Source organism: Salvelinus fontinalis, chromosome 40 (genome assembly GCF_029448725.1).
Source record: "Salvelinus fontinalis isolate EN_2023a chromosome 40, ASM2944872v1, whole genome shotgun sequence".
Taxonomy (NCBI): domain Eukaryota; kingdom Metazoa; phylum Chordata; class Actinopteri; order Salmoniformes; family Salmonidae; genus Salvelinus; species Salvelinus fontinalis.
In genome coordinates, this window is record NC_074704.1 from 10,000,099 (window position 1) to 10,018,627 (window position 18,529).

Sequence of the window (18,529 nt, forward strand, 5' to 3'; positions counted from 1 at the left end):
ATATACCCACACATGTATAGAATCAGTAACATACAGCAAACTTGTACACATTGTAAAATAGAAAACAGTATTCAGAACGTGACCTACCCCTTGCATCACATTTTTATACTGGGAAGACCTGACGTTCGCGATCTCCCCCTATCTGCAAGCGGGGCCAATCACAACACCCCTTATTGTCATCAGAGTTGAACTAACCAATAAGAATGCTTGAACATCAAATACACATTTCTTTAGAGGCAAGTGGAAACATAACCAACCCTGTTACACCCACTCGACAACAACACTTCAACCGTCAAAATAAATTGTCACGGTGCATCACCATGGCGATGATGATGATTTGTGTCAATGTGACGTCATTGCACTGGCAACCCTCAAGACTGACATAATGACATTTGGAGTTCCTGACATCGTTTGTTTGGCTTCTAACTGTTAGAGAGGATGGCTGCATCTGAAATGTCACCTGACAGTATATAAGGAATAGAAAAAATTATACTGCATTTTACAAAAGCAATTACAATGTTAATTGCAAGATGTGTGTAAAGGGCCCGATTCAGACTTGGGATATGTAGCCTTAATATGGGCTGAAGTCAATAAAACATGGACGTTAGGCAATATTTTGGGACTTTAGTCCTCAAGTCTGAATATGGTCCTACGTGAACAACAGTGTGTGTTTATAGTCTTGAACATTAATGTAGTTACAGAAATTATTTCCAAGTTTGTTTTGCGATGACCATGACACTCCACAACATTAATTGCAACAGTTTCCTCTCGATAAAACACACGCAAAGCTAAAAAAAAACTGTGCAATCACGAGTTTGGTATATTATCTTGTTCCCTTTCAGATATACAAAGCAAATCTGTATTACCTGTAGATATGATATATTACATGTAGATATGATATATTACCTGTAGATATGATATGTTACCTGTATATTTTATATATTACCTGTAGATAATATATATTAAATGTAGATATGACATATTACCTGTAGATATTATATATTACCTGTAGATTTACATATTACCTGTATATATTATATATTAAGTGTAGATAGGACATATTACCTGTAGATATTATATATTAACTGTAGATATTATGTATTACCTGTAGATATGATATATTACCTGTAGATGTGTCAGAGATGTTCCAAGGAAGCTGTACCCCAATTCTAAAAACTGTGTTTTAAATCCGAACTTCAGGTCTGTGGTCTGTGATTCTCAGTGTGCAGTCTTTCTCTTTAGTCCCAAGGTACTCAGCGCGACTTGGATACTCTGGACTGAGCTCAGGATTTTAGGCACCTCATTACATTTTTTTTGGATATAACAGTTTGGTTCTGAGACCACATGATAACTTGGATGTTGATATGTGCAGGGCAGTTCCACTGTTAAGCCCTTTATAGCACAGATACTCTGATGGGTGTAAGTCACGTTGAAACAGTTCTGACCCAGAAAACCTAAAACAGCAGGAGGCCCATTCATTTTGTCACGTTCCTGACCTATTTCTGTTAGTTTGTTGTATGTGTTAGTTGGTCAGGACGTGAGTTTGGGTGGGCATTCTATGTTTTCTGTTTCTATGTTGGTTTAAGCGTTGCCTGGTATGGCTCTTAATTAGAGGCAGGTGTTTTGCGTTTTCCTCTAATTGAGAGTCATATTGAGGTAGGTTGTTTCACAGTGTTCGTTGTGGGTGGTTGTCTCCTGTGTCAGTGTTTGTCGCACCATACGGGACTGTTCGGTTTGTTTTGTACATCGTTCTTTTTGTGTAGTCTATTTTTCCCTGTTCGTGAATTCTTCGTGTTTTATGTAAGTTCATATGGTTCAGGTCAGTCTTCATCGTTTTGTTATTTTGTTAGTTAATTCAAGTATAGTTCGTTTTCTGTCTTCGTTGTTTTTGTCGTGTCTTGATTAAATTATGTCATCACAACCCGCTGCGCATTGGTTCAATCACTATTCCTCCTTATCGGTTGAAGAGGAGGAGGAATGCCGTTACACATTTATTCAATTAGTTTCTTCTATTATTATTACACTGAACAACAATAGAAACACAACATGCAACAATAGTTACAGTTGATATAAAAAAAATCTGTCAATTGTTATAAATGAATTAGGCCCTAATCTATGGATTTCACATGACTGGGAATACAGATATGCATCTGTTGGTCACAGATACCTTAAAATAGGTAGTCGGTATCTGGTGTGACCACCATTTGCCTTATGCAGTGCAACACAGCTTCACGTTAGACAATGGATTTAATGCATTTTTGTATTGAAAATGTGTCGTGGAAATTACCAGCAGGGCCTCAAAGTCAAACTTAAATGAATAATTATTTATTATCAGCAAGCTGGAGAGGTTCCAACAAACTTAATGCACTACAGTACATGTCGGTCGGGAGCTCATTCGGGGCAGTCCCGTTAGTTCTCTTATATACTGCTTACACAGACAAGTTATATTTGCATGATTTACATGTTTCATTATTCACGTTTGGTTCCTGCATGTGACTGGCACCGTCTCCTATCTTAACTCATAGAACATATTCTGGGCATTCTGCCAAAAGGTCTGAGGGGGTCATGACTGTCTCCCCCTCACATCTCTACCCAGCACCTACAGGAACCAATGATTGTATGAGACAAGATGTACAATCCATCTCTCCAGACAACATTTCCATCACACATGAATATACACCTTGTATTGTTGAAACATTATTCTACATTATTTAATGGATAACAGGAGTTCTTGAAATAGATACAGCTCTGAACACCTCCACCCCACTACACACTTTCTGGTGTTTTTTCAGTGACCCTGAATGAGCAACTCTCTTTCCATATAGACAAGAGTAAGGCTTCTCTCCTGTGTGTATTCGCTGGTGTGTTGTCAGGTTGAAATCTAGAGCAAAACTCTTCCCACACTAATCAGAACTATGAGGCTTCTCTCCTGTGTGTATGCGTTGGTGTTCAGTCAGGTCTCCTGATTGATTGAAGCTCTTCCCACACTAATCACAGCTATAAGGCTTTTCTCCAGTGTGAATCCGCTGATGGATCATCAATTCTGTATGTTTAGCTAAACTCTTCTCATAGTCAGAGCAGCAGTGGTGAGGTTTCTTCCCTATAAGTCTCTGCTGGTGTTTATTGAGACTTTCTGATCTGGAGAGACTCTTCTGGAGTTACGTCTTGTCAGCATCATGTTGTTGAGGATCCCCAGATAAGCCCCTCCCACTGAGAGAGCAACGGTTAGGGCTGTCCCCTGTGAAACAAAGATATTGAATAACATCTGAAATCAGGCTACCTGATGGGACTTTGATAAATGTAGAAAATTGTCTATCAAAATAAATGTACTACCACAGCAACCATGTTATTTTTGATAAGCATATTTGATTCCGAATTTGGACATATTAAGTTTGTATGTGAAAACTGAAATAATGCATCGTAGAAATAGTTTTCCCCTCACTGCACTTGCACAAAATAAGGATGCTTGCGCTGCTATATGAATCTGATTAAGGCTGTCATTCCCTGATCTGTTTCACCTGTCCTTGTGGTTGTCTCCACCCCCTCCAGGTGTCGCCCAGTTTCCCAATTATTCCCTGTGTATTTATTATACCTGTGTTCTCTGTCTGTTCGTTGCCAGTTTGTCTTGTTGGTTCAAGCTTACCAGCAGTTTTCCTGTCAGCGCCTATCGTTTCCCAGCCTATTTCCTCGTCCTCCTGGTTTTTGACCTTTGCCTGTCCTGACCCTAGACCCGCCCGTCTGACCTCTATGCCTTAACCTGCCTGCCATCCTGTACCTTTGCTCAACCTCTGGATCACTGAACTCTGCCTGTCCCTGAACCTGAGTCCACCGGCTGTCCTGTACCTTTGCCTTGCCCTGGATTTCCGACCGCTGGCTGCCTTGACCTGTCGTTGCCTGCCCCTGTTGCTACCAACATTGTTACTTCGACAGTCTGCATCTGGGTCTTAACTTGATCCCATAAAGGCGTTTACGTGTCCTAATATTTCGAAATATTGCGCAGAAAACCAGGTGTTTTTAAAGGCATTGCTTCAATTGTCACCTTAAGCCAATTAAGATAAGCAGAGTAACGTGTTTACATGACTAATGTCTTGCTCGGCCTACTGCCATAACTAGTTTAATATCAAATAATGTGTGCATGTAAACATACTCGTTGTAGGAGCACTAGTTATTTTGTTGCTTTTACAAAGTCCTTTCTGAAGATTATTATCAATGTGATTAGTGACCTTCATTTTAAGGTCAACCCTGTTACATGAACTGAACTCTCGTTTTAATATGGTGAAACTATTCCTTAAATATGTTTTCAAAAGAAGCATTGAACATCTAGTAAAAGCAGGTGAGCTGGTTCTATTCTTTTTGTCAATTTACTGCTGTTTTATGGTGCAAAACTGAGCATCTCAACCCTCTACCCATACATAGACATGCTAGAAATGTTTTACAATTCATTTTTTTTGTGAAGATTGCATTCAATTGCCACTCCTTGTTTCACAAAGCAACCTTCCATTCCCCTGTCATAAGCGGTTTTATGGTTCATTTTAATTTACTATTTTACCAATGTAAGATCGTGGTTATGTTTCACTATATTGGATCACGCCAATATATTGGTATCACTCCGCGGCGGAGGGATACATCCGAGGTGAGGATTTACAGATTCACTCCCGTGTACACCTGTGTCACGGCTGGGGTCCACCCCTATATATAGACCCAATGGCTGCGACACACGGCCATGGGTCTTTCATTTTCTCGGCGGAAGTCCATATGGTTTGAGGTACAAACTTTCTGAAGTTCGCTTGGTAAGTTACTGGAAAGTATAATATCTTGCGTGGAAATATACTCACTGGCTGTTTGCAGCCTGGAGCAGCTGGCCACATGGAAGCCTCTCCTCTTGAGTGCTACACTCGCTGCTTGCGGTTGATCAGTATCTTCCGTCCCTGGTTTGTGGTACTTGTGTTTCATTAGCGTTACACTACGACTCCGTGTGCATCCATTAGTATGGTGGCTCTTGCTGACACAAACTGTATTTACCTTACACAACCTGCCCACTGGCTTGTACTATGTGTGTGTTGTGAATTGCTTTAACATGCTGCTACCCGTGCCAGGTTCTCTGCTAATTACCCTGCAGGGTTTTTTTCTTGTTCTTTCCCTTGCAGAGTGTAAGAGTATCATGCTGGGCTTTCCACTAGTTGAGACATTAACTTTGGAGTTCCTTAACGAAGTTACTCCATATGGTGCTGTTTTTACTGCTTGGATAATAAACCGGCAAGGTAATATTGCAGTTGGCCTAAAACAAAAAAACGAATAAATCAAATCCATTACTTGGTTGCTGTTTTTTTGTCTGCCTGTCTTTCACACACGGGTCTTCCCTGTTTCTTTACAGAGGTACTGGGTAATTATCCCTCATCGGGTTCCTATTCCTCCATGCGGGTCACGACATAACTCTCCCAGGGCGTTGGACCTCTGCTCCGTGGCCTTGCTGGCTTGGCTGCGCTTATGGCTTCCCTTTGTGACAGGTGTGATAGTGGCGTCCCCCCTGGGCATCCGCATACCTCGTGTATGCACTACCTGGGTTTGAGCCACGCGGAGAGGGCGGTGGAGCGCCCTACTGGATGCCTGTTTTGTGTGGTGTTCTCAGCAATCGCGCCAGGCACAGGCATTGAGTCCATGCGCGAGTGGGTCGGCCAGGTTCGGGCTCAGGCTGGGGACAAGCTCCCTCCCTCAGGAGTGGTGCACCAGCGAGCTGTTAGTCCATCTACTGGGTCCAGTACCCCTCTCAGGAAGTGTAGCCGGAGCCACCTCAGGCAGAGCCCATCTGCTGCCAGGCCTGGACGGGGGCAGGAGTCGGACTGCTGTGGCCACCTTGAGGGCGCATGTCCTGCGTCAGGAGGTTGATCGCGTCAATGGCGATGACAGCTTTTACCTTTTGGCCAGTGATAGGCTGTTCCTGGAGGACAATGCTGGCACAGCTCACCACCGTGAGCGGGGCTACCAGACTGACAGGTCATCAGAAGCTGGCAGCGGGGCTTCATCGCCTCCAGCGGTCCGAGAGACTATGAGGAGCCTACTCACTCGGGTAGCCACTGCACTGTACATCAAACTGGTGGACAGTGATGACTTTCCATCTGTCCCCATCTCTGCTGAGTTCCGTGAGGCCTTGCAGGAGAGCTGGGTCTCTGCCAGGGGGCTCACCGACTCAAAGCAGAGACTGGACCATGGAGTTATGTTGCAGGCGTGGTGTATCTCGGCCTCCGGGAGTTCCCGACCATGGACACCATGATAACTGCCATGGTCCTCCCGGACCAGGAGATTATAGAGCGGAACCCGCGACTGAATTCAGGACCCTCCAGGGTCTTTAATGTGGACTTGTAAGCTACATATGGGTCCCTCTGTTCTCTTGACCGCCTTACCAACGCGGCTATGCTACTGAGTCATGCGGGGTGCAGTATGTCCTCCAATACCTGCAGTCTCTCTTGGATGAGGGCTTGGCAGCCTCTACACTGTGGGTATTTGGCCTCTATATCTGCCTGCCATGTGGGGTGAATAGACAGGCCAGTCGGGCGCCATCCCTTGGTCTCCAGGTTTATGAAGGGGGTTCGTCGCCTGCGTCCAGCTAGGACCCACTCAATGGCGAGCTGAGATCTGGATGTGGTCTTGGCAGCTTTGGCAAAGCCGTTTTTCGAACCGTTGGAGTCTGCCTCCCTGAAACACCTCTCTACGAAGGTGGCTTTCAAGGAAGCAATTACTTCCATGAAGAGGGTGGGTGAGCTCCATGCTCTTTCAGTAAGTTCTGAGTGCTACCGGATGGACCCCGATGGGAGGAGTATATCTCTTCGCCCCAACTCTTCATTCTTCCCGAAAGTTCTGTCAGACAGGCATGTAAGCATCCCTTTTATCCTGTCTGCTTACGACACCCAGGAGTGGCAGAAGAGTCTGGGAAAGTAGATGCACAAAGTAGATGTCCTTAACCGACTTACCAAAACTATAGTTTGTTCTTGACGCTAGGGGTCAGATTTTTATTTTATTTTTAATAACGTTCCCAAGGTAAACAGACTATTTCTCAGGTCCAGATCGTAGAATATGCATATAATTTACAGATTAGGATAGAAAACACTCCAAATTTTCCAAAACTGTCAAAATATTGTCTGTGAGTATAACAAAACTGATTTTGCAGGCAAAAACCTGAGGAAATCTAACCCGTAAGTGATTTAAAAAAAAAAAAAAAAAATCTGTTTCCTTGCCCGTCGTTCTTCCATTTAAAGGGGTATCAACCAGATTCCTTTTCCAATGGCTTCCTCAGGCTGTGACCAGGCTTTAGACATAGTTTAAGGCTTTTATTTTGAAAAATTTGCGTATATTTTTCAAAACTAGTCAGGTATCCTTTGATTAGATCCTGCGCGCGAGAGGGGTAGCTCTCCATTTTCTTTCTCTCTTTTATTGAATAGGTTACAGTCCAGTTGAATTATTATCGATTATGTTTGTTAAAAACAACCTGAGGATTGATTATAAAAAACATTTGACGTGTTTCTACGAACATTACGGATACTTTTTGGAATTTTCATTGAACATAACGCGCAACCCAAATGGCGTTTTTTTGTTATAAAAGTAATATTTATTGAACAAAAATAACATTTATTGTGTAACTGGGAGTCTCGTGAGTGCAAACATCTGAATATTATCTAAGGTAAGCGATTTAATTTTATTGCTTTTCTGACTTTCGTGACCATGCTAATTTGGGGCTAGCTGTTGTAGCATTGATTGCTACACTCACAAAAGCTTGTATTTCTTTCGCTGTAAAGTATATTTTCAAAATCTGACACGATAGGTGGATTAACAACAAGCTAAGCTGTGTTTTGGTATATTTCACTTGTGATTGCATGATTATAAATATTTTTAGTAATATTTTTGCATTTGGCGCCCTGCAATTCTAGCGGTTGTTTAGGAAAGTGATCCCGTAAAAGGGATCCGTAGCACAGAGAAGTTAATTGAAATGCATTCCAGGTGACTACCTCATGAAACTGGTTGAGAGAATGCCAATAGTGTGCAGAGGGTGGCTACTTTGAACAATCTGAAACATAACATATATTTTGGTTTGTGTAACACTTTTTTGGTTACTACATGATTTCATAGTTTTTATGTCTTCACTATTATTATACAATGTATCAGTAGGTTTGTCCAAACCTTTCACTGGTACTGAATGTCGGTTGACATTTGGGATGCAGCTATCTTCTCTAACAGTTAGAAGCCAAACAAATTATGCCAGAAACTCCAAATGTCTTTGTCAGTCTTGTGGCTTGCCGATACAATGACGTCACACAATTCATCAACGCCATGGTGATGCGCCAGGACAATTTCTTTTGACGGTTGAAGTGTTGTCGTCGAGTGGGCGTGGCAACACTACACTTTTAGAAAATAAAGGTGCTATCTAGAACCTTAAAGGGTTCTTTGACTTTCTCCATAAGATAACGCTTTGAAGAACCCTTTTCACTTCCATATAGAACCTTTTTGGTTCCAGGTAGAACCCTTTTGGGTTCCAGGTAAAACCCTTTCTACAAAGGTGTTCTACGTGGAACTCAAAAGGGTTCTCCTATGGGGACAACCGAAGAACCCTTTTGGGATCCTTTTTTCTAAGAGTGTACCCTACATGTGTCACAGGTGTTAACAAGGTCTTATAATGAGTGACATCATCCTCGCCTCCTCCATGGTGGCTACACTGTCGCTCCTGGCAACGGTTCAAGGTTCTGAGCATGGTCGCTAGGCGACAGTCCAGGGAGGAGAGATGCAGCTCGGAGAGGGGCCTCAGTGAATAGGGGATCATGGAAAAAAAGAGTCCCTCATGACATCACAAACTGTACCAGGGCAGGGAGAGGAGACGCAGACAGAGACAGTAGGGTGGAGCGACGGATCCTAGAGAAGGAGAAAGAGAGCGAGAGAGACATGGAGTGAAAGTTGAGAAAGAAGGAATAAATCATATTTTTCATTTATCATGTTCTCTCCTCTAGCTGAGTATATATATTCATGATAACACAACTTATTGCGCCTTAATGTTTAATCATGTACCCATGTTTTACCTGCAGCACTGCTCCAGAGGTGTCAGGATAGAGGGTTCATCTGTAGAGTGGCCTCCAAACCTGTAGTCCGCACACAGACAGTGTCAATGTTACAATCAACTAACGTTCGTTAGCTAGCATTCAAGGGATAACTGTTCTCAAATATTTGTGCAGTGTAAAAATAACATTTGGGTAATTTGTGTAGTCTGACTACTGCAGTAGGCTACTGCTTGTCCATTTGCTTGCTAACAACAAGAAACCCAAACGAGAGAAACGGGAAAGCATCCAGGCAGCAGAGATGAGCTTGTCATTAGCTAGCTAATGTTAGCTATATAGCGTTATGTTTATTTGTCATAGTAGTGTGTATAGGTGGCATGGAAGTCAGACGCAGGAGAGTAAGACGGAGTGTAAATGTAGACTTTTACTAAATGTCCACTCGATATGCTCCAAGCACGAAAATATACATATATCAAATAAACATGGGTACGAGGACCCGTCGCACACCTATACAACAAGAAAACAATACTTGACATAAAACAATCTCTGACAAACACATGAGGGGAAACAGAGGGTTAAATACACAAGAAGTAATGAATGGGATTGAAAACAGGTGTGTGGGAAGACAAGACAAAACCAATGGAAAATGAAAAATGGATCGATGATGGCTAGAAGGCCGGTGACGTCGACCGCCGAACACCGCCCGAACAAGGAGAGGCAACGACTTCGGAAGAAGTCGTGACATTATTGTTATTTTGAAATAACATCTTTATTTTATTGTATACAAGTTATATACATAGACAGAAGGGTGTAAGTTATAAATACAGTATATTTGGCTGTAGTTAGGTTTAGAAGAAAGACTTATGCAGTGGTGTAAAGTACTTAAGTAAAAATACTTTAAAGTGCCACTTAAGTAGTTTTTTGTTGGGAATTTGTATTTTACTTAAGTATTTATATATTTCACAACTTTTACTTTTACTTCACTACATTCCTAAAGAAAAGTATATACTTTTTACTCCATACATTTTCCCTGACACTCAAAAGTACTCAATACATTTTGAATGCTTAGACGTACAGAAAATGGTAAAATAAACACACTTATCAAGAGAACATCCCTGGAAATCCCTACTTGATCTGATCTGGCAGACTCACTAAACACAAATGTCTTGTTCGTTAATTAAGTCTGAGGGTTGGAGTGTGTCCCTGCCTATCTGTACATTTTTTTTTAAAACAATAAAATTGTGCCGTCTGGTTTGCTTAGTATAAGGACATTTTAATTATTCATAGTTTTACTTTTAATACTTAAGTATATTTGAGCAATTACATTTATTTTGATACATAAGTATATTTAAAACCAAATACTTTTAGACTTTAACTCACTGCTACTTTTACTGACTATCACTTGTACTTGTCATTTTCTATTACTATATCTTTACTTTGACTCAAGTATGACAATTGAGTACTTTTTCCACCACTGGACTAACGTTTATTTTTGACAAGAGAATTACTTGTGAATTAGGTTTGATGCACCCATTGCAAAGACTTGTATAAACAGCTCTTTGTCCTATGTGTGCTGGTAGTGTACAGCAGCTGCCATTATAGCAGCAGCCAAAGACCGGAAGTAGTAATTCTCAGACACCCCTCAGGAGAGGCCTATTCAGAAACTCCCTCTTTGCGCATGTGTTCCAAGTGACTGCCAGGCAAGGGTAGACGACAACAGACAACAAGATTCTTAACGTTTTCTTGACTTTACTCGACTTTTCTAGATCACGTAAAATGTTATCCGGGAACTTTCTGAAGTAATATTAGGCTACACGAGACGTTTATTTGTTTGAACTTAATTCTGTTTTTGATATTTAAATAGATGTTTGATTGCTCTGTTCTAGGGACGCATCATTTGCAGCCTTGCGAATCGAATTTTCTCTCCGCAAATCCCTAGTCATTATCTCTACACTACAACAAAGTAGTCAAACTGTACTGTAGCCTACAACATTTCATGTCATACAAAGAAACAATAGCTTCCACAATGGATCGGGTAAGTCTGGCTTTAACGGTATAGGCCTGCTGTGTTGTATAAAATGTCTAGGCCTAGTTTTAATCGTCTTTGATCTTTCACATTCCTGTGTTTGGTTTAAACGTCTCGACCAAAAAAACATCACGGTAAAACTTGTTGGGATTTTTTTCTTCTTCTTCAAAGTAGCCTACTACTATATCATGTTTAGGAATCTGTGACGATCAACTAATTATCTCTCCTTCCTCCCAAAGTGTTCACATTCCTTTCGAACACATTATCCATTATTTGACCAAATACTCAAGTGGCCGTTCTAACAAAGAAAATAAATGTATTCAAAGATGGAAGTCAATCGGTAAAGAGGCAAGATCAGGTGGGACCATTATAGCCAATGAGAGGGCAGACATGCGTGTTTCCACAGCCACAAACGGCTTTATTGCATTTTATTTTATTTAAGGTTAGGCATAAAGCTAGAAGTGTCGTTAAGGTTAGGGTGAAAATCACATTTTAATAAGATCAATTGTAGAAATGTGCGTGGTTTATGGCCTTGTTTGCGGTAACTATTGAAGTCCTGGCACTACTCCCATATAAAGTGTCCTACTTTTATCAATACTCTCCTAACAGCCTAATCGTTACGAAATGCATATTAGATCAAATAAGGCAGAAGCCAGATTTTGGGCCCAGTTATCCCTCTCGCTACACCTCTTCGTCGCTGTTTGAAAGGAAATGACTGGTATAAGAAATATGATGGAAACTAGCCCATTCCTCCACCAATCTAATACTCTTAGATTTGTTGGTTGTAGTGAACGATTGAACATTTGAGGAAAAATGAGATGTTCGAGGGATGCACCAAACTCAGAGGTTTAGACTAAATTAATACAATATTTGGTTTAATGTTAATCTATGTTGAATACTTCCAACAGGACAAATCTAGCCCGTTCCCCTCCACCCTCCAGGAGTCATCAGGTCAATCGCCTCCCTGTACTTTACTGCTGGGTCTGGTCATCTGCAGGAAAACACCGGGGCAGAGTGGAACTGAGAGACGAGAAGGAGAAGAGGAACATGGAGATTTGATTTCATTAAGTAAGAACCATGGTGTGTGGATTAGACTACAGTCCGCTTCTGTAACAATTTAATTGATGAAAATATCTGGTCGTTCCACCCAATTTTAAGAAGTGTACCAAAAAAAAGTTTGATTTCACATAATTTTAACATTCTGTCAAAAAAAGCACATGTTCAACTTAATAAAATACATGTTTTGCCATCTCAAGAGGTTTAATGAAATATAAATCCTATAGTAAGAGGAAATCTGATTAATTGAATTCTCCATGTGTGCTATATTAAATGGCACTTTATTTAATATAACAGTTTTAAAATTCAATATTATTATGCAATTATTAAAGGAAAAATGTCAAAGTTCCCCAAAAGGCATTCATTTCATAGAAAGACATCTGTTAATGGATCTATATTTGCAAAACCTAACTATTCAATGTCTTTGTTTCACAGGGGACATCCCTAATCGTTGTTCTCTTAGTGGGAGGGGCTTATCATCTGGGGAGCCTCAACAACATCATGATGCTGACATGAAAGAGATGAGTCTCTCCAGGTCAGAACACCTCAAGAAACACCAGCAGAGACGTATAGGGAAGAAATCTCACCACTGCTGTTCTGGCTGTGGGATGAGTTTTGCTAAACAGATGGAATTGATGAATCATGAGACGATTCACAATAGAGAGAAACCGTACCACTGCTCTCAGTGTGGGAAGAGTTTAGCTGCATCTAAAATCTTAAAATCTCATCAGAGAATTCATACAGGGGAGAGGATTTACACCTGCTTTGATTGTGGGAAATACTTCAGTCGTTCAGGAGACCTGACAGCACACCAACGCATACACACAGGAGAGAAGCCTTATAGCTGTGATCAGTGTGGGAAGAGCTTCAATCATTCAGGATCCCTGACTAAACACCAACGCATACACACAGGAGAGAAACCTTATAGCTGTGATCAGTGTGGTAAGAGCTTCAATCAATCAGGATCCCTGACTACACACCAATGCATACACACAGGAGAGAGACCTTATAGCTGTGATCAGTGTGGGAAGAGCTTCCGTCATTCAGGATCCCTGACTACACACCAACGCATACACACAGGAGAGAAGCCTTATAGTTGTGATCAGTGTGGGAAGAGCTTCACTCATTCAGGATCCCTGACTAAACACCAACGCATACACACAGGAGAGAAGCCTTATAGCTGTGATCAGTGTAGGAAGAGCTTCAATCATTCAGGATCCCTGACTACACACCAATGCATACACACAGGAGAGAAACCTTATAGCTGTGATCAGTGTGGGAAGAGCTTCCGTCATTCAGGATCCCTGACTACACACCAACGCATGCACACAGGAGAGAAGCCTTATGGCTGTGATCAGTGTGGGAAGAGCTTCAATCGATCAGGAGACCTGACTGCACACCAACGCATACACACAGGAGAGAGGCCTTATAGCTGTGATCAGTGTGGGAAGAGCTTCAATCGATCAGGAGCCCTGACTACACACCTACGCATACACACAGGAGAGAAGCCTTATAGCTGTGATCAGTGTGGGAAGAGCTTCAATCAATCAGGAGACCTGACTACACACCAACGCATACACACAGGAGAGAGGCCTTATAGCTGTGATCAGTGTGGGAAGAGTTTCAATCATTCAGGATCCCTGACTAAACACCAGCGCATACACACAGGAGAGAGACCTTATAGCTGTGATCAGTGTGGGAAGAGTTTCAATCATTCAGGATCCCTGACTAAACACCAGCGCATACACACAGGAGAGAAGCCTTATCGATGTGATCAGTGTGGGACTAGTTTTGCTCTATCCGGTAACCTGACTACACACCAACGCATACACACAGGAGAGAAGCCATATAGTTGTGATCAGTGTGGGAAGAGTTTCAGGAAGATAGAATACTTGACTATACACCAGCGCATACACACAGGAGAGAAACCTTATAGCTGTGATCAGTGTGGGAAGAGTTTTTCTCAAAATTCCACCCTGACTACACACCAGCTCACACACACTGGAGAGAAACCTTACTCCTGTCTATGTGGAAAGAGATTTGCTCATTCAGGGTCACTGAAACAACACCAGAAAACACAAACATGTCATCTTTCATCTCCGGCACCGGTTCCAGATCCCTAAATAAAGTTTCAATAGAAAACATATTGTAATGAGTCATCCATCTCCCATTCTCTAACAGTTTACTAAGTCTGATTACCATGGTAACCTGTGTAGCATAATATGCAGCTCTGGATCCATATGTATCCAGTGTCTTGGAGTAGGAGTGCTGTGTGTGTGTGGTGGAGTGGGGTGTTCAGAGCTGTATCTTATTTCATTAACTCCTGTTATCCAGTAAACAATGAAGATGAATGTTTCAACAATACTAGGTGTGTATTCATGTATTCAATAAATTACATCCATTATCTGCTCAACAACGTCTGCTTATCACATTAATAATATGTTTTTAAAATCTATAATTTTTTACAAGGATCGCAGGCCTTTTGTATAAGTTGTTTGGTCATAAAAGATGTTCACATATTTATTGTAAAACCTTTCACCAGGTTTTAGTGTAGCTGATGGGACATACGGAAGTACAGAAGACATTGGACTATTATTGTAGTCAAATGATGTTGTTGTATTTATTTTAAAGGATTTTAATAGTGATATCTTTCAACTTTCCTTATTGTATATTAAGTGTGCTCCAGAAAGATGTTCACACATTTTTATTGTGAATCGAATGATGTGATGGTTGTTAGGAAGAGGCATCATGGGGGCAGGAAGCCAGCTCTGCCCATCAGTACCTATAGGTCATGTCAAACACAGACCTCACATTCTTCTGTTTTCTCACGGCCAGTAAGGTGTCCGACCAAACGTCTCTCTCTTCACTCTGGAAATACACTTGATAATATCTTATACCTTACCATTCTACTTTTTATTGGTGATTTGTTATGTGGAAAGAATGCTTGCATGTAAATGTCATTGTAAAACACACATCTGGAATTTGATTTCATGTTTTCTTGTTTTGTTTTACATTGCTGATTGCATAAAAAAAAATATATTTGAATTATGTAGAAGAGACCAGGATATGTTGTTACCCTGTGTCCCAATACTCAGTGGTATTGTCCTGGTCCTGAGAATAGAGACCAGGATATGTTGTTGGCCTGGGTCCCAATAGTCAATGTTGTTGTCCTGGTCCTGAGAATAGAGACCAGGATATGTTGTTGCCCTGTGTACCAACACTCAATGTTATTGTCCTGGTCCTGAGAATAAAACAGGTTTTAAACAACAACAGAGAAACACGTGTCTTACAGTGCTACACATCTGTTATAATAAGTGTTTTTAATTGAAGTATCAGGTGTAGTTTTTCACCAGTTATAAAGTGTGTTTGTTGTCTCTTTATGTTTCTAGGCTGCAGGGAGGGAGACGCAACAACAGCCTTGAGAACAACTGGACTCAAATAGAATTCTGTTCCAAGTTGCTGTCAGGTAAAAGTAGACGATAGCAGACAACAGGATTCTTAGTGAAAGGGGTGTTGTTGAACGTTTTTTTGACTTTACTCAAACTTTATAGATCAGGTAAAACCTTATCCAGGAACTCTCTGAACTAAGATTAGCCTGGGGGCCAGTAACCGAATGGTTGCTAAATTGAATCCCCGAACAAGGCAGTTATCCCACTGTTCCTAGGCCGTCATTGTAAATAAAAATGTGTTCTTATCTGAATTGCCTAGTTAAATAAAGATGTGAGACGTTATGCTGTCATAACGTTATCGAGCTAGGATATTTAAATAGATGTTTGATTGCTCTGGTCTAGGGGTGCATCAGTTGCAGCCTTGAGACAGGAATTCTCCCCCGGCAACCCCCTAATCCTTATCTGAACTCTGTGACAACAAAGTAACTGTACTGTAGCCTACACATTTCTTGTCTTAGTAAGAAACACTGAAGAAAACAATAGCTTCCACGATGGATCCGGTATGTCTGGTTTACTTTTAACAGTATAGGTCTGCTGTGCTGTAGAAATGTCTAGGTGTAGTTTTCATCATCTTTGATCCTCCACATTCCTGTGTTCGGTTTAAACTGCTGGACAAAAATAAACATGATTGTAAAACTTGTTCGGATATTTTTTCCATCAGCAAAGTAACTTAGTCTACAACTATATCATGTTTGGAAATCTGTCATTTTACCTAATTTATCTCTACTTCCTCCCAAACTGTGCACTTGTTCACCTCCACTGATTTGAAAATCAAATGATCCATTATATGACCAGATACTCACTCTAACAGTGAAAATACATATTCTTCTGTGGGGTTTATCGGTGGTTGGCATCCAACTTTATGGTACATTACACCACCTAATGTACTAGAGTGTGGGCCAGCAACAGGGATCGAGGAACTAAATCCTATCTGCCAGCCCTGTTTCTCTTAAAAAGTAGAAATATTTGCGACTGTATCTAACAATGTTCTTCTTACTCAATTCCTGCTCACACATGCTGGAGAGAAATTCTATAGGAAGAGAGACTTGCAAAATGAAGCAATCCACCATCACTAAGATATAGTCCGTGTTGAAAGCTCAATGAACAGAGCTGTCTTTCTCCTTTTATTGAAAGTACATCCTTTTATCTTTGACCGTTAGCAGATGTGCAGAAACAGGCACTGTAAACAGTTGTAAGAAGTAATTTAGCTCGTCTGTGTAGATCAAGATGGCTGATATCGCCACCACTCCCTGTTCCTCCCTGCACTTCCCACATAGCTACATTTCTGCCGATTGTAAACACAGCAGGTCACATATTGCGAAGGCACCCAAGCAGCTCATAAATCTGTACACTCAGATGTATGACTAAGTCAGACAAAACAAGCCTGTATCAGCAAAGAATATTAGCATAAAACAATAGACAATTCTTTCAGTAAAATAGTAACATATAACAGTAGACAATTATCTCAGTAAAATAGTAACATATAACAATAGACAATTATCTAAGTAAAAACAGTACAGTATGTCTAATTAAACAGTATAGTAGAATAATATAAAATCTAATATTAAAATGTCCACCACAGTGGAAAGAGATTTGCTCATGCAGGGTCACTGATAAAACACCAGAAAGCACAAATGTGTTATCTTTTATCTCCCTCCTCTCCGGCACCGATTCCAGATCCCTAAATAAAGTGTCAATAGACTACTCTTTACAAGATGTTTTCTATCTCCCATTCTCAAACAGTTTACTAAGTCTAATTACCATGGTAACCTATGTATCACAATATGCAGCTCTGGATCCATTTGTATCAAGTGTGTTGGAGTAGTAGTGCTGATCTAGGATCAGGTCCCCTATCCATGTATTCTCATTTTAATCTAAATGGCTTAATGTCATCATGGAAAATGTCATAGTGAACAGTTTGTGTATAGAGGGGGATGTTGAGGTGGGTGGGGGTGTTCAGAGCTGTATCTTGTTTCATGAAGTCCTATTATCCATTAAATAATTGTGTAATGTAGAATAATGTTTGAACAATACTGGGTGCGTATTCATGAATTCAGTAGATCAGTATATTAAATCCATTATCTGCTCAACCACATCTGCTTCTCACTTCATTTAAGTGTTGTTTTTTATATGGACCAGAGGCCTCTTCTAGAATAAGTTTTCTCCAAAAAGATCTTGACATATTTATTGTAAAACCCTTTACCAGGTTTGAGTGTAGCTAATGGGACGTACAGAAGTACAGAAGAATGCAGCTATAGTAATTGTAGTTGTGGTTCTCATCCTCTGTCTCTCTGGCTTCATGTGGTTCAGGTGACCATCTTTCTAAGACTTATCTTTCACTTTATAATTTAGATGTGTTACTAACTTGATTGTTGTTCAGTGATTAATTCATTTATTTGTGTTAAAACATGAAGAAAGCCTCCAAATCTGACAAGGGTCAAAGCAGGGAATGGACAGGTGAGTTGAGGTCAAAATGTATTTGTTTTCTTTCAGATCTTTTTATCAGTGCTTGATTAATCTTGCCTGGCACAGTGGACCAAATGGGATAGTCCCAAGGTATGCTTATATTGTCTGCCTTTTCTCCTCCAGTTTATGACAACGTCTCAGGCATGGCCATGGCCCCGACTGCAGCACATACGAGCAGGGTGACGTTCACTATGCCAATGTCCACCTATCTTGCTCCAATAACCAGGAAGTGCCTCTGTACTTCACTGTCCAACTGCCTCAACCCCGGAAAGGTGATGAGGATGTTCATTATGATGTTGTGAAATTCAAACCCCCCCAGTGCTCCCACCTGGTGAGCAAGTCCAGCCATTACAACAACAAAATGAGATGGTACTTGTGCTTGACATGTAGGTATGCATTCAAGACTTGTATGTTATGCAGACCAGCAATTGATTGGTTTAAATGTATTAACATCTACGTGATTACTTAAAATGAGACCCCAGAAGTGAAGATTG

The 18,529-nt window shown here is 40.9% G+C and overlaps 2 protein-coding genes across 3 annotated transcripts in view; both read left to right on the top strand.

Annotated features, from left to right (window-relative positions):
• LOC129839259 (zinc finger protein 91-like) overlaps positions 1 to 18,529 on the top strand; it is a 119,927-nt gene that overhangs the window by 68,452 nt on the left and 32,946 nt on the right. The window lies entirely within an intron of this gene.
• On the top strand, positions 10,708 to 14,264 carry LOC129839954 (zinc finger protein 883-like). 2 transcript variants are annotated; one of them, XM_055907695.1, is made up of 3 exons: positions 10,708 to 11,073; positions 11,973 to 12,144; positions 12,556 to 14,264. In XM_055907695.1, the coding sequence occupies exons 1-3, from the start codon at positions 11,035 to 11,037 to the stop codon at positions 14,241 to 14,243; spliced, it is 1,899 nt and encodes a 632-aa protein (XP_055763670.1). In that variant the 5' UTR covers positions 10,708 to 11,034; the 3' UTR covers positions 14,244 to 14,264. The 2 variants fall into 2 exon arrangements, with proteins under 2 accessions (XP_055763670.1, XP_055763671.1); XM_055907696.1 differs by having other exon boundaries at positions 11,973 to 12,132.